Raw genomic sequence first — 15,527 nt, 5'->3', positions numbered from 1 at the left:
ACGGAGAGCATCAAGATAAAGACTCTACATCAGTGGCCAATCAAACATAGCCATAACTCAACACCACAACTTAAATAATGTAGCATCAGTTATGTAGAAAGTGATAAATGTGCAGACCCGGTGTAACAGTTTAAACTTTAGAGCTCAGGAAAGAAGGAAACGGTGGCAAGGAACTGGAATGTCAAACACTTTTAATGTTATATATCCTTGTATAAAGCAAACTGGTTCATAGATTTGTAATTTAATTAACCAAATAAATGTTTTCCCAACTCACTTTGGATAAGGACTAGGTGGAGAAATGATGAGTGTAGTCAGGATTTATGTTGGCTGTCTAGGCTCTATTGTCCAGTTTCCCACTTGACAACGGAAAGATTGAGGGGCATGTACTGGGTTCTTTTTTTGGGTGGGGGGGGGGGATTTTTCCCATTTTTCTCCCCAGTTGTATCCAGCCAATAACCCCGCTCTTCCGAGCCATCCCGGTTGCTGCTCCACCCCCTTTGCTGATCCAGGGAAGGCTGCAGACTACCACATGCCTCCTCCGATACAAGTGGAGTCGCCAGCTGCTTCTTTTCACCTGACAGTGAGGAGTTTCACCAGGGGGACATAGCACGTGGGCAGATCACGCTATTCCCCCCAGTTCACCCTTCCCCTGAACAGGCGCCCCGACCGACCAGAGGAGGCGCTAGTGCAGCGACCAGGACACATACCCACATCCAGCTTCCCACCCGCAGACATGGCCAATTGTGTCTGTAGGGACGCCCGACCAAGCCGGAGGCAACACGGGGATTCGAACCAATGATCCCCGTGCTGACAGGCAATGGAATAGACCACTACACCACCTGGACGCCTCCGTACTGGTTTCTTTAAAATGTGGAGTAGAATCAGTACCAATCGGAGTCAGAGGGGGAGACTTATTGTTAGATTGGGGCAATGGAAGGAAGTTCTCAGGGGAACTGATGATTTAAAGAATGGGATTAATTTGGACCTTTCTGGACCTTTTCTCTTTTTAGCATTGGTTGAATGACACCCCCCTCCCCTCCTCCTCCTCACCATATACACTTACCTATCTGTCATATAGTCCTCTTAAATCTCTTGTGATATCGGCTGTGGTGAGTTATAGTCTGTCTTTCTTTGAGTTTTCATTGCAAGTGCATTTCATCACAGGCAGTTTATCACCACAAGGGCTCAAGGGCTCTGACACTTAATGCACTCAATAGATACATGCTCACAGCCCATGCACCCCGTATCAAAAATACTTTCCGAAGCATTCAGTAACACAACCACAGCGGGAAGAGCCCCTCAGTGGGGAAGATCTCTGGAATAATTGAGGTCTAAATGGAAGCATGAAGATATGAAATAGGGGGATGATATGTGTGAAGTAGAGAGTCTCAGCTTGTCAGCGATGTAACTTTAATGTGGGAGCAGTGTTTTGGAGTGGAGCTCTGGACTGCTATTTTCTCTGCCTCAGCAGGTTAGCTGGTGTTAGTGGATCCCCTGGAGGCCATATCAACGCACACAGCCAGCAAACCTGTTACTGTGTGTGTGTTTCAGGTTGATTCATGATACATGTTCACACACATACACGCACACACACACACACACACACACACACACACACACACACACACACACACACACACACACACACACACACACACACACTAAGTGTTCCGGTAGATTCTTCTCCTCCTATTCTCCTATGGTGAACAAGGGAGAAAATCACATTAGCTTCTCTTCTAAATGTTCAGTAAGCAGCATTATGTTGAAAACATAATGAAACGATGTGTTTCAAATCGAATAATGGTTTTCGTTTGCAATAGTGTTCGTCTCTCTCTGTCACTCTCTCTCTCTCTCTCTCTGTCCTGTCTTCTCATCCCATCTCTCATCTCATCTCATACCCGTATATTACCCATACCCATCTCTCATCATCTCATCATCATAAGAGACTTATGAGGCGCAGATATGAGTGAGCATCCTCAAGCCTGTTTTTCTGAGCAGCGCATGATCAGTTCAACAGACTCTACAGAGTATGCTGTTTATATAGGCTTTATAAATACAGAAGATGAAGATGAAGATTACTCTAAACAGCTTATCCACCATAAGACCTAAAACATGAGCCACTATCCAGAATACTGAGCGGCTATAAACACACTTATCAAATTAAGTCAAATTACACATTAAGTAGATTGAATCAAATACTTGAATCTTTCATTACATAGAAGAAGACACACGGTTGTAAAAGGCTCCTATACAGAAAGCGATAATAGCTTTTTCCAAGAAAACCAATCTTGCCAACCTCAGCCCGGATTCAGACATGTATTACAAGTGTATGAGGTTATTTATTCCATGACTGAACTTTGACCCCTGTGCCTTTTAAAGTCAGCAGGATGAGGAGCTAGGACCGCTCTATACTCATCATAATATTATATACAACATAAGTACACATCTATTCACTCATAAACACAGCATATGGAGATATACCCATCTCTTCCGTCTCTCAACTTCTCCTTTTCGGTTGCCTATGGACCCTCACACACCAACATGCCCCCTGCTGTTTTGGGGCAATCTTCAATATCTAGTAGTGTTCAATTATCGTAGGTGTTAGAGAAAGCTGTGCTGAGATGTCCCATAGTTATTAGCCAGCTATTAAACCTGACCAGGTAATGTCTGTGAATGTTCTCATTCATGACTGACCAGGTATTGTTTTCACTCCAGCTGCTTCTTCCTAGAGTTTCTGAATTTGCAAATTTTAGTACAAAATTATATTCAAAAGCAGGAAGCAAGAAGGGGTAAGATGAACTTAACATTTAGTTTAGGATAACGCATATTGTTTTACATACACAGTAAAAAAAACTGAGTGTGTGGAGTTAGAAAACAACGAGACAGGAGACGTGAGAGTAGACGTAGTCGAGGTAGTTTACTAGCTCCAACTTAGCATGTCATACATTCGACAACGACACTGAACTGACTGTGAACCGAAGCGGAAGTGCATTATTTGACCCCTCGCCTCTTCCCTTAAAGGTATACCGTCCTCTTAGGTGAATGTCTCTCGATATATAGATGTGGGTCACCACAAGTGTTAATTTAACTCTGAGAGTGTACAAATGGATCCTTTCAGGTCCATTTGTACACTCTCAGAGTTAAATTAACACTCAGGATTTTACTGTGTACTACACATAACGGTGGTGCAGTGGTTAGTGTTGTCGCCTCACAGTAAGAAGGTCCTAGGTTTGAGTCCCGGGGGAGTCCAACCTTGGGGGTTGTCCTGGGTCGTCCTCTGTGTGGAGTATGCATGTTCTCCCCGTGTCTGCGTGGGTTTCCTCCGGGTGCTGCGGTTTCCTCCCACAGTCCAAAGACATGTAGGTCAGGTGAATCGGCCATACTAAATTGTCCCTAGGTGTGAATGTGTGTGTGTGTGTGTGTGTGTGGGGGGGGGGGCTGTGATGGCCTTGCGGCCTGTCCAGTGTGTCTCCCCACCTGCCACCCAATGACTGCTGTGATAGGCTCCAGCCTCCCCGTGACCCTGAGAGCAGGATGGGTGGTTTGGATAATGGATGGATGGATGGATGGATACTACACATAACAATCTTGATTTTTAGACAGATGACTGGACAGAAATCTGTAGATCAGTGTTATATAATGGTTATTGATTATATGAACACTTAAAAGGCATTTTGTTGTCACAGAGAGATATTGGCTGTGAGAGAAGCAGTCCAGCACACTACAAATATAGGGATACCAGTGGGATGCAGGCTATAGCAGACACCCCAGTAGATTCAAAAACAAGTTATTTTCAGGAGAGTTCATCAGTGTACAAATAGTGTCCCAGGTCCCTGTGTGACAGCATCATGCTACTATTTGGTAGATGCCTTCATACAAAGTGCCTTACGGTGCTGTGAGAATTGATCAGTATTGGCACGGTTGGGACCAGCTGCAACCTAATCTGAGCCTGACGGGACTTGATGCATTGACGGACTTGAGTCGGGTCCATTTTTACCCCTTCCAGGCGGACAGCCTGGAGGAGTTTATGCGTTTGGACCCATGCACATGCCTCCCCCATAGCATTGTATTGACGTCAATATCCCTCTATTTGTCTCTCCCATTGTTACACACATACACACACGCACTTGATTGACAGAGGTTTTAGAGAGCTGTGTGTGTGTGTGTGTGTGTGTGTGTGTGTGTGTGTGTGTGTGTGTGTGTGTGTGTGCCTGAAGTTTTTTTGTGCACAGTTATGGCTCTAATATGAAGAACCTCTCATAGTTGAGGTGATTCAAAACCTTTGAAAACCATTTGTTCTTGCTATCGCAGCTCCCTCTCTTCATCCGCTCTAGCTCGCTGAGCCAGCATTGGCCTCTATCGCTGACCGATCTAAAGCAACCCTGTGCATGCGCGAGTCACATCTACAGTTGACTCGGGTCCGAGAGAGACACCCTTGCTGGGCCTCCATACACAGTATGCCTTGTGGTCCGAAGGTACCCGAGACCAAAGCAGCAGAGAAACAGGCCAACAGTTTTACAGTTTTCGTATGCTATTTCATCATTAAATTCACTTCTGAGAATTTTTGAAAAAGTATGGCCAATCAAAAATGTGCTCTAACGTTTTCAGAGTTGAGAAGTTCCACAAACTGGTGACCAGCCATCCAGTCATGTTCACAAAACCCTGCTGTGAGCGTGACTGGAGCTCTCTCAAGAGACCGGTCTCAGAGACAAGCGGTCCTGTTGACAGACGGGTTGTTTAAATATCATATCACAAATGTCCATTATAAAATGAACGGAACTGATTGTTGAGGTGTATTACTGTTTAAAAACGACACAATCTTCTTTGTCAGGTTCAGCAATGATGATAGATGAGCTTAAGTGTTGAACGTGTTAGACTCAGTAGAAGTAGCATTCCCTTGATACGGTTGGTCTGAAATTTACATCGATTAATCTCCCAATGTTTCTTGGGGCGAACTCTTTGGCGCATTGTCGATGTGTTTGTAAGCATATGATTTCAGATAGTTGTACTAAAATTAGGTTTTTAAATGCGGGAAAAATGAATGTGGGGTGTCAAATTCACTCTTTCAAAGTTGATCAAATAAAATATGTGCTGATAAAACCATTTGATTCTTATCAAACTTTGATTTGAAGTGTCATTACTGAGTGTTAAGGGGTCCATGCATTATTCAGCAGAACTGATTGTTGCTGCCGAGTAATGCATCCCCTATTAATTTAATCTTAGGCCATTATTAAATGTGTGAAATTCACACTGTCAAACCAAAACAGCCCAAAATATGTGCCGATAAAACCATTTGATTAATAGATCTCCAGAAATAAAATTACAGTGTGGATGCAGTATTCGGCAGAGGTGTATTGTATAACCTGCCGAGAATGAAGAATCAGCCACTAAATATCATTATTTATGTTTCCCTTAACTTTCCCCTTAAACTAACTTCAGCATCGTTCCCACCATGAACTTGATGAAATGTCATGTTCGGCATCGGGGGTGCTCATCTTCAGGCGCAAGGCATACTGACTGTGAAGGTCCAGCAAGGCCATAATAGAACAATACACTTTATTTGTCATTTGTACATGCATACAATGAAATTCACTCTCTGCATTTAACCCATCCTATTGTATAGGAGCAGTGGGCAGTTGCTGTGCAGCACCCAGGGACCAATTCCAGTTGTTTCTTCCTATTGCCTTGCTCAGGGGCACAGACAGGAGTATTAACCCTAACATGCATGTCTTTTTGATGGTGGGAGGAAACCGGAGCACCCGGAGGAAACCCACACAGACATGGGGAGAACATGCAAACTCCACACAGAAAGGACCTAGGACAGCCGTGGGTTCGAACCCAGGACCTTCTTGCTGTGAGGCAACAGTGCTAACCACCAGGCCACCGTGCCGCCAATAAATGCCGCAGTCCATTCAAAGTCCTCCTCAGCTGGTTTGTCGCTAAGCCCGAGCAGTGGAGAAGAGGAGATACGCCTGGCTGCACTCTACTCTACTCTAATCTGCATTCTACTGAGTGTAGTCTTCTATATATATATATATATATATATATATAATGGATTAGGGTAGGGCTTTGGCCCAAAGTTAGACTGAAGGTCAAAATTAACTTTTACATGAACACACACACACACACACACACACACACACACACACACACACACACACACACACACACAGAGCTCTCTAAAAGCTCTGTCAATCAAGTGTGTGTGTGTGTGTGTATAACAATGGGAGAGATAAACAGAGGGATATTGATGTCAGTACAATGCTATGGAGGAGGTAAAGAAAAAACTCTTTAGTAATTTGATAAAACCAAAATAGTAGGCCCATCCTTTCTTACGAAGTGTTTGCCTTTTCAATATGGGTGCTGATTTATCTGATTAGATTTTTTATTTTCTGGTCTGCTTGACTAATCCATACCTTGCCATGGATGTTTAATTTTTGACCTTTGGTTTGATTTTTGGCTGGCACTTGATATTGTGGGGTGCGTTGTAGGTTTTATTGTGTCATCCACATGCATATTTAGACTGCAGTCTTGTCCCCACTGTGGCATGTGTGTATGTGAGTAAGAGGGATGGCATGGATTTTACATGGTAAAAGCAGTGCTTGATGTTATCTGGATGTTATCTGGGGACTGTACGGTCAGAATTGCAGCAACACATAATAATAGTTCAAGTCAAGAACATTGTCGTCGCTTTTTAAATTGACACTTTTTGATGCTTGCACCACAAGTTATTCTGTGTGGTGACAACAGGCTTTGTAAAGGAGAACGCTGTGTGTCAACACTGCTAAAGTGATAATTCAGCGTACACTTACAACATAGCTCCCCAGGGATAGCATACAAAGAGAAGTAATCCTCTGATGTGCTCTCAAACACCCTCCCAGGTCCAGATACATGGGACAAGTCTGGGAATTGTTAAAAGACACTATTCCAGAATTCACCTACCCAGGAGAGGAGGAGGAGGAGGAGGAGAGGCTTCGCAGCAAGGACTCAGCAGCAGAGAGGGATTCCCAACTGACCGACCATAAGACCAATACACCTGTGGCAGCCAAGAGCCCAGAGAAAGCCAGAGATGGTAATTGTCAAACACACACACGCACACCACATGCACACCAACAAGTAAATAAACTTCAACGACACACATTGTGCAGCGGAGTGGGTTCATTAAATCATAGATTAGATTTTGGGATCATCTGTGATCATGAGCTTTTTCTTAATTAGGTTTTGGGTGCTGCTTCTAATGGGCTGATTAATTTATCCGCAGAGGGACTCATTCTTTGTGGTTTTCAACAATGTGTTGCAGCTAGAAAAGTGCTATATAAAATGCAACTTGATTAATTGATTGATCTATAGCTATATATATACACACACACACACATATGTGTGTGTGTGTGTGTGTGTGTGTGTGTGTGTGTGTGTGTGTGTGTGTGTGTGTGTGTGTGTGTGTGTGTGTGTGCGTGAATTTACTTGACTCACTAGATTTTATATATATATATATATATATGCCATTGGTTTTGATATATGTGTTTTTGTCAGATTCAGCAAAGAAGAAAGGTTATAACAATAAGACAAATGAACCTGTCTACAGTCAGCTCAACCAGCCCACAACAGCGCGCACATGCACGCACACGCACACACACACACACACACACACGCAAGCAGAATTTTTGTTTTTGACTACCCACTGAGGACTGTCACAAAAACGAATCTTGCTTAATAAATATCCCGCTGATATGCCAAGAAAATTAAATAAATATGAAAATGACTATAAAACAATTTGCAAACAGGCACGACAGCTAAAGTGAAGGGAAAAGGGTTGTCCATTTGTATGCTAAACATACAAGGCATATCATTAGCTTTGCGTACTGCACAGACAGCGCAGTATGCAATACATACATGCATGTGTGTGCAGAACTCTGTTTCCCTCCCTCTACATCCATTATTCAGCCAGCATGGAGCTTATCAGTAAATATTTCATTGTCATACAGAAACTGTCTATATCCACTCCGGAAACACCTATCAATAATTACATCCTTGTAGAGCAGTATTCACCCTTTTACCCCTGCAACATTTATACCACGTTGCTTTTAATTTCCCCACTTTGGGACAGGGAAAACCTCAAGCTACCACTCCGCACACAGAAGAGTACTTCTTGGCTTCTTGTTTATTAGCCAGTTCCCTGCCATTGGTGGCTTCACTCCCGCTGTTTACCCCTGCCTTATGTAATACAAGAGGTCCAGGTGAGCTGACATGCGTGGTGGGCCATAAATAAACCAGCAGGGGGAGCAGTGGCAGGGTGAATAATTTGGCGTGCCTGCAGGGCAGAATACACCCTCTAGGCGAGTGTGGTTGAGATCTGACAAAGCCATGGACTGAAACGTTTCCTCTAGTAGTGAGCCTGTGGCTACGTCTTGTGAGAGGTCTTGGGCTGAGTAGGGTGAAGACTTCACTGGGCCTTCAAATTCCAACAAAGGAACTGATTTTTTTTGTACCAACAACTTGGTATGCTGTTGAGTTCTGAAAGTAAATTCTCCCTTTGCCTGCTGCCCCCCTCCTCTGAGTAAGGTCGTGGTGCAGGGATAACACCCCTTATGGTGGGGATTTTAGTGTCTTGTTCAAGGACACTTCAGCAGGGTAGGTGCTTGCTGTTACAGGAATGTGAACTCAGACCATCCTATTATTCATGGTCTCCTCACTCAGCAGGCAAACCTGTTGCCACTCTTTTGAAAGAGGCAATAATTGTAAGAGGGTAAAGTATGTTTAGGAGCATCATTAACAAGGTATTTGGCATCGTACAGTGTTCTTGGCCCACGAATTGAGTTGCCTTTAAATGAAAAGTAATGAAATGTATTCACATCCAGCCACTTACTGGTACCTTTTGTAGATGTAGAACAACTCATGGAGCTGGCAAGGAGTTCAACCACCCACTCAGATTCATAATCAGTTCGCAGTTTGGGCTGGGATACATCCATCCATTATCCAAACCGCTTATCCTGCTCTCAGGGTCGTGGGGGTGCTGGAGCCTATCCCAGTAGTCATTGGGCGGCAGGTGGGGAGACACCCTGGACAGGCCGCCAGGCCAACACAGGGCTCACAAACACACACACACACACACACACACACACACACACACACACACACACACACACACACACACACACACACACACACACACACACACACACACACACACACACATTCACACCTAAGGACAATTTAGTATGGCCGATACATCTGACCTACATGTCTTTGGACTGTGGGAGGAAACCGGAGCACCCGGAGGAAACCCACGCATACACGGGGAGAACATGCAAACTCCACACAGAGGATGACCTGGGATGAGCAGCCATGGTTGGACTACCCCAGGGCTCGAACCCAAGACCTTCTTGCTGTGAGACAACTGCGTTGACCACTGCACCACTGTGCTTGCAGGGGTGGGATACAGAAACAAAAAAAAATTTATTATAACGCTCTCAAGTTCAAATGTGTTCAGTGAACGTTGAGAGACTTGAACATGAAGAAATTGCTTTTTAACAAGTTCAAGTACAATGTCAAAATGAACAATTCTGAGGCGGCCTCATGTGAGCCCGCCTCAGATGGATCATTCCCCTTTTCATGACTCATTTGTGAAATAAGCATCTTGCTTATTTCAGACACAGGCCTATAGAATAAAAAAAATCACCAAGTTCCTATTTGCTTGGGCACGATAAGGGTAGGTGCTATTTATCGCTGCTTTCCCACTGGTCTATTTTAGACTTTTCCTGTGCTGAAAAATAAATTATGTTTTGAAAAAAAACGGTGTCTATGTAACTATGTTTATATCGCAATTGCAACAGTATGTTAAAATCTAAATACAAATCTTTGCCAGAGTTGTTCTGCCTGAGGGTTTACCAGGACTTGTTTGGGCATGTTTATTGGTAATTGAGAAAATCGTTGACGGCTTATTTCCTTTAATTTAGGTCTAAAAAAATGTCCTTGATAAGAACTGTTGCTTCATTTTACTCTCTCTCTCCCCCTCTCCCTCTCCCTCCCTCTCTCTCTCTCTCTCACACACACACACACACACACACACACACACACACATACACATCAGCCACTTGTTCTTGCTGACACTAATCGCCTCCTCGCTCCTTCTCCCACAATCCCACTTGTTTTACGATAATTAACGTGTAAGGGATTAACATAATGTGGTGACATACATACGTAACGTGGCACAAATCCCCAAAATGTTCACACTAAAGGGAGAATCAGATGCACAACACACGCGCACACACACACACACACACTCACACACACACACACACACACACACACACACACACACACACACACACACACACACACACACACACACACACACACACACACACACACACACACACACACACACACACACACACACACGCAAGCTTACGCCTTCACCTTTTTTCTCTCTCCTGATAGTTTGCATTGAAAGGCATCAACTGAAAAGCATGGCTCACTATGCAACAGGAGCATTTATGTGGAGCAGAACAGTGCTGTTATCTCTCTTCTAAACCCACCAGAGTCCTTTAAATTGATTTCCCATGTCCTCTGGCCAGCTCATATATGCTCCTCATGTGTTTCACACTAGGACCACAATATGGGGCAGATCCAGCTAGCCGAGATTCCTCATTTGTCGAGATGCCTTATTTGAATTGTACCCGTGGCGGCTAATATCTATTTCCATTTGTAAAATGGATTTTCTCATTTTTCCTTTATTAATTTTTTTTTTTATTCATTGGTTGTTGGTGCTAAGTTTTGGCCTTTTTTTTCTGTTATGTGAGAGTAGTAGTTCAACAAATGCGATGTTCAATACATGTATTGGACTGCTTGGGTGACATTAGTATAGTAGAAACATAGTCACATCGTGCAGTGTTTAGCAGTAAATATATGCCACAAAAACTGTGTGTGTGTGTTTGTGTTTGAGTACATGTACGATGATGCTGGTCTCCGTTTCGATATGTTCTCAGGAAGGGAAGCCTCCCATGTCCCAGAGATTGTGATATGTGCCAGAATCCACCCTCTTCTGCCGCTGAATGAGCAGACCACTGTCCTTCATCAGATGGTACGTCACACTTCAAGCCCTGTCCTTTTCCATGGCTATTGATGCACATTGCATCAGCTCAATTTCCAGTCACAGAAGAATGCAGGAAAGATTCACGACTAAATTGCACAAAAAAAAAATCAGATTTTTTTGGTCACATTTCTATCAGATCATCAAAGCCAAGTGTGGAAGTGATCAGGCTCACCTTTCCATCTGGAAAAAAGTTCTTGAATTCCTGCCCTCCTTAGTTACTCTTGCTATACATCCATTAAACTTTCACGATTAGTTCTGCTGTTTTAACTTCAATGTCGCAACAACATTGGAACCAGACTGAGCTAGCTGTAGGTAATTTACCTTTGAGCTGATGTAAGTGTGCCTGTTGATTGTTTCTAAAGTTTGGTCTTCCACAAAGTTTCATTCATAGAAGGCTTTTCTGAAGGTCAGACTTGGATTTGGGGAAAGAAGTAACAAAAAATAAAATGGGTTGCCCTCCAGTCTAGAGTAAGTAGTTAAATATGATCCTAACAACACATTTTGACCATACTATGTCTTTCCTTTACCTATGTCTATTTACTTCGCTAGTATTATCTATTATACATGGCATCGAAGCTGCTCTCTGTTGCTCTTAATGGCTCTTAGTGACGGACAGCGTTTGATATCAGCAGAAGCAATTGCTAAATGGTAATTGGTAAATTGCTGAGTCAGTCATTATAACTATCGTCATAGCATATATAATGTATTATTCATCAAATCATATATCATAATCTAGCCACATCATATGCAAGCAATGTAAAGGGATAGATCAGTGGTGGCTAACCATGTGCCATGGAGAGCCATGTGTATGCAGGTTTTTCATTCCAGCTGGACTCCACACCAGGTGATTTCACTGACACATTCTTCCTCTTTGATTGAAGGGTTGCTAATCTGTAAAATCACCTGGTGTGGAGTCCGGCTGGAATGAAAACCTGCATCCACATGGCTCTCTGTGGCACATGGTTAGCCAGCCCCGGGATAGATAGTAAAAACATGGGCGAGTCGTGTGTACAGGTACAGCCGCAGAAGATGCCAAACAGCTGCTGTCAGGCCACATGTGGATGAACAGTGATGTGCTCCCATACAACAATTAATTATTTTATTAGATCTCAAGTGCACCATGGTACAGTCGGTCATAGCACCTGTCAATGAGTAATCAGTAATTGTCCCTTCTGAACATTAAAGCTTCAATATTGACCTAATTCTGACACAGTTTCCAGTACAATGAGATAGGGCTTCATTTGTATTAGCTATTGTGTTTTACACTTTCATGATCGATCCTTGTGAATCTGTGTATGAGGGTAAAACAAATCCTGCATTTCAAAATGCATGATTTGAATTTTAAATGTGATTACAAGTTGTTGTTGTTGTTTGTGTACTTATCGACAGCTCAGCCTGTCTGTTACATTTCAGCAGGATATTGTGAAAATGCACTAAAGCTGATTGTAATGGTGGGTGGTAGAGATGAAATATGCCAATTTTTGTGATCTGGGGGCATGTTGTGTTCTATTTGGATGCTGTGCCTTGACAGGCTTCACCGCATCCATTATTTACACCCATGCTAAACCTAATTGTTGGAGTACTTCCAAGATTTTCCCCAGCTGATGCATTGTGTGACCCAGAAGCTCTAATTTCACATCAGAACACTCTCTTTAGAATTGGACCTCACGAGGAGATTGGACAAACTGTGGACCTAGTAGTTTGAGGCAGCAGCAGTTTTCATTGTTGGCCTTATGTGTGTTATAATATGTGTTTTTTATATGTGTGTGTGTGTGTGTGTGTGTGTGTGTGTGTGCGTGCGGAACATACTTGTGGGCATGCAGGTGGACTCCCTGGAGTGTCTACGCCGGTATGGTCTCTCCCAGCTAAGCGGCCACATTGTTTTGGTGGCCAGGACCCGGGCATGCCCTCTGGAACCCCCAGCCAAACCAATCTCTGTGCCCCGATGGAAACTCATCCGCCCCCGCAAGGAGACACTGGTCACCGATGAGCCTAGCGGTGAGCGGGAGGGAGAGAAAGATCAGGAACTGTCAAAAGATGTTTTGCCATGGAGGAGTGAAAGGAATCTGAAAGGAAAGGCAGACAGTGAACAGCTGAGCTTGAAATGATACGATAATGACATGAGCGAAGAACGGAGGGATGAATCAGTAAAATAACAAATGAAGGGATGCCGCTGTGTTCAATGAATGCGGTTAGAAGGTAGAGCTGTTCAGAAGATGTAAAAGTAGAGGAAGGAATGAGCTGAAATGCAAATAGGAAGGAGATAGTTACAGTTTCTCAGCATTGAAAATAGCTGCCGGCTCAGGGTATATCTGATGTCATCGTATCTGTAGCTCATTTCCAAGTGAAAAGGGAGAGAGGCAGGAAAGATTAAAGGAGTGAAGAAAAACTGACGTCATGGTGGAAATGTATTCTGTTTCCTTGCAGAGCCGCCTGTGCTGAAAGCAGAGCAGTTCATTGAGGTCTCCAGCCCTTTCCTCTCCTCCCGCATGAGGAGCAGCATCAGCCCTGTCCTTGAGCTGTGTGTACACTGGAGTAGACTAAAACCGAAACGCTAAAAAAAGAATAATCTTTCCTTGCCTCTTCAGCACTGCTTGTCTGTCTGCCTGTCCATTTGAGTTCTTTCTTCCTTCTCTCATTCCTTCCTTATATTCTTCCTTCCATCCGTCTTTCTTCCCTTTGCTCCTTTCTTTATTGTTCTGGCTCTTTGTGCTTTCTGTGATGATTAATAGAAAACAGTTCTTCCATCTGTACAAAGATCATTTTGCAATAATTCTACAAACAAGAGTGGGTTAGTTGGCCAAGTACAACTGGGGAGAAAAAGGGGAACCCCCCCCCCAAAAAAAGTTGTTTTAAACTTAAGTTGAAGATCATTCGGGCCAACATCCTGTATGTAATGTGATATGTCTTACCTGATGGTAATTGCAGCCCACACGACGACTGTATTTGTAGATGTATTGAGTTATAACTACATTTCTGCAAGTTCTGTGTGAACGGCCTGATCTTAATATGATATATTTTTTACGAGTTGAGGATGTTTTCTCGTAACTGATGTTGAGTTTGTGTGTGTGTGTGTGTGTCTGCGTATGTGTGTGAGCATGTATGTCAGGGACGCCAATCAAAGTGCACATAGAAAGCGTTCATGCAACTCCACTCTGATGTCCTTGGCTGAGAAAGAGGAGAAGGACAGCCAAGAGAGCCTCGAGCCTGGCGCAGCTGAACACCACATCAACTCGCCGAGCAGCATGAATAACATAGAGGTACAAAGTGGAGGCTCTAAACTAAAGCCAAAGTTTGTTTAGCACTACTGTAAATAGCAATGAGGTCAACACCAAGTGCGGTACAACTCTCAGGCTCAGATCCTAAACTAAATGGTTGGCTGAGAAATGAAACAGAGCCTGCTGATAGCTGGTGGTTCACGTTATCTAGAACGTAATTTAGCTATTGCTGATCAACACTGTAAAATATGACTTTGACTTAGGCTTCCAAAATATTGGTCCCAGATAGTGTTTAATAGTAGGAAAGAAGAGTCAGAGACAGAAAAATGAAAATAATAACAATGGGGGAGGGGGGGTATATATAATTTGGTCTCCTCCTCCATTCTCTGTATCTTTTATTGCCTCCTCTCCATCACCCCTTCTCCAACTCACCAACTTTCTGACTATGTCGTTGGAAGGCTTGTCGGAGCTGTGTTTGTGTGTGTCACTGACAACAAGAGGCAGCCATCCCCCAGTCTCAATGTCACTTCTGCTGTCTACCAGCTAGGCCACCACTGACCAGAGGCACATCTGCACTAAAGAGAGAAACAGCCAGGAATGGGTGGTGGGGCAGACACAGTGAGAAATATAGGGGGGGCATCCACACTTTAAAGAGAAATTGGCAAGAGAGAAAAATGGAAAGAAAGTGACAGTTGGGAATGAAGAGATAAAGACAGAGAGAGACAGAGAGACAGAAGGAGAGAGAGTCTCTGGTGATTGGTGATTGTGATGGTGGTAAATGGGGCATATGGGTTTTCTTACAGGGAGAGGTCATGTACCCTGGTGATGAAAAAAGCACTGCAATTAGATGGTGAGCCATCAGTGTCTGTCTCTCCTGGGGGGCTCATTATTACACTTCACTCCTCGCACACAGAGAAAAAATAGAGTTCATATAATCCACTCTCTTGTGTAACTGTGACCACTTATAGAGCAGTCAGGACAGTATGGACATGCTAATTTTATATATATGTGGTTTGATTTGTGTGTGTGTGTGTGTGTGTGTGTGTGTGTAATAGTTTTGCTGATGTGTGCCATATATATGCCCTCCTTTTGTGTGTGTGTGTGTGTGTGTGTGTGTGTGTGTGTGTGTGTGTGTGTGTGTGTGTGTGTGTGTGTGTGTGTGTGTGCGTGTGCGTGCGTGCATTAGAGCTGTTAACAAGCACGTGTTTGGTCCC

General features: G+C 43.6%; 1 protein-coding gene across 1 annotated transcript in view; it reads left to right on the top strand.

Moving 5' to 3' along the window:
* Positions 1–15,527, top strand: part of adgb (androglobin) — an 89,990-nt gene that overhangs the window by 14,550 nt on the left and 59,913 nt on the right. The window contains exons 8-11 of the mRNA XM_056294151.1: positions 6,882–7,072; positions 10,989–11,083; positions 12,919–13,093; positions 13,523–13,620. Of these exons, the coding sequence (XP_056150126.1) occupies positions 6,882–7,072; positions 10,989–11,083; positions 12,919–13,093; positions 13,523–13,620 (559 nt within the window). The remainder of the gene's footprint in view (positions 1–6,881; positions 7,073–10,988; positions 11,084–12,918; positions 13,094–13,522; positions 13,621–15,527) is intronic.

Source organism: Lampris incognitus, chromosome 15 (assembly GCF_029633865.1).
Source record: "Lampris incognitus isolate fLamInc1 chromosome 15, fLamInc1.hap2, whole genome shotgun sequence".
NCBI classification, from domain to species: Eukaryota; Metazoa; Chordata; class Actinopteri; order Lampriformes; family Lampridae; genus Lampris; species Lampris incognitus.
The sequence above is the reverse complement of the archived record's forward strand: the minus strand, read 5'-3'. Positions and strand labels throughout refer to the sequence as shown.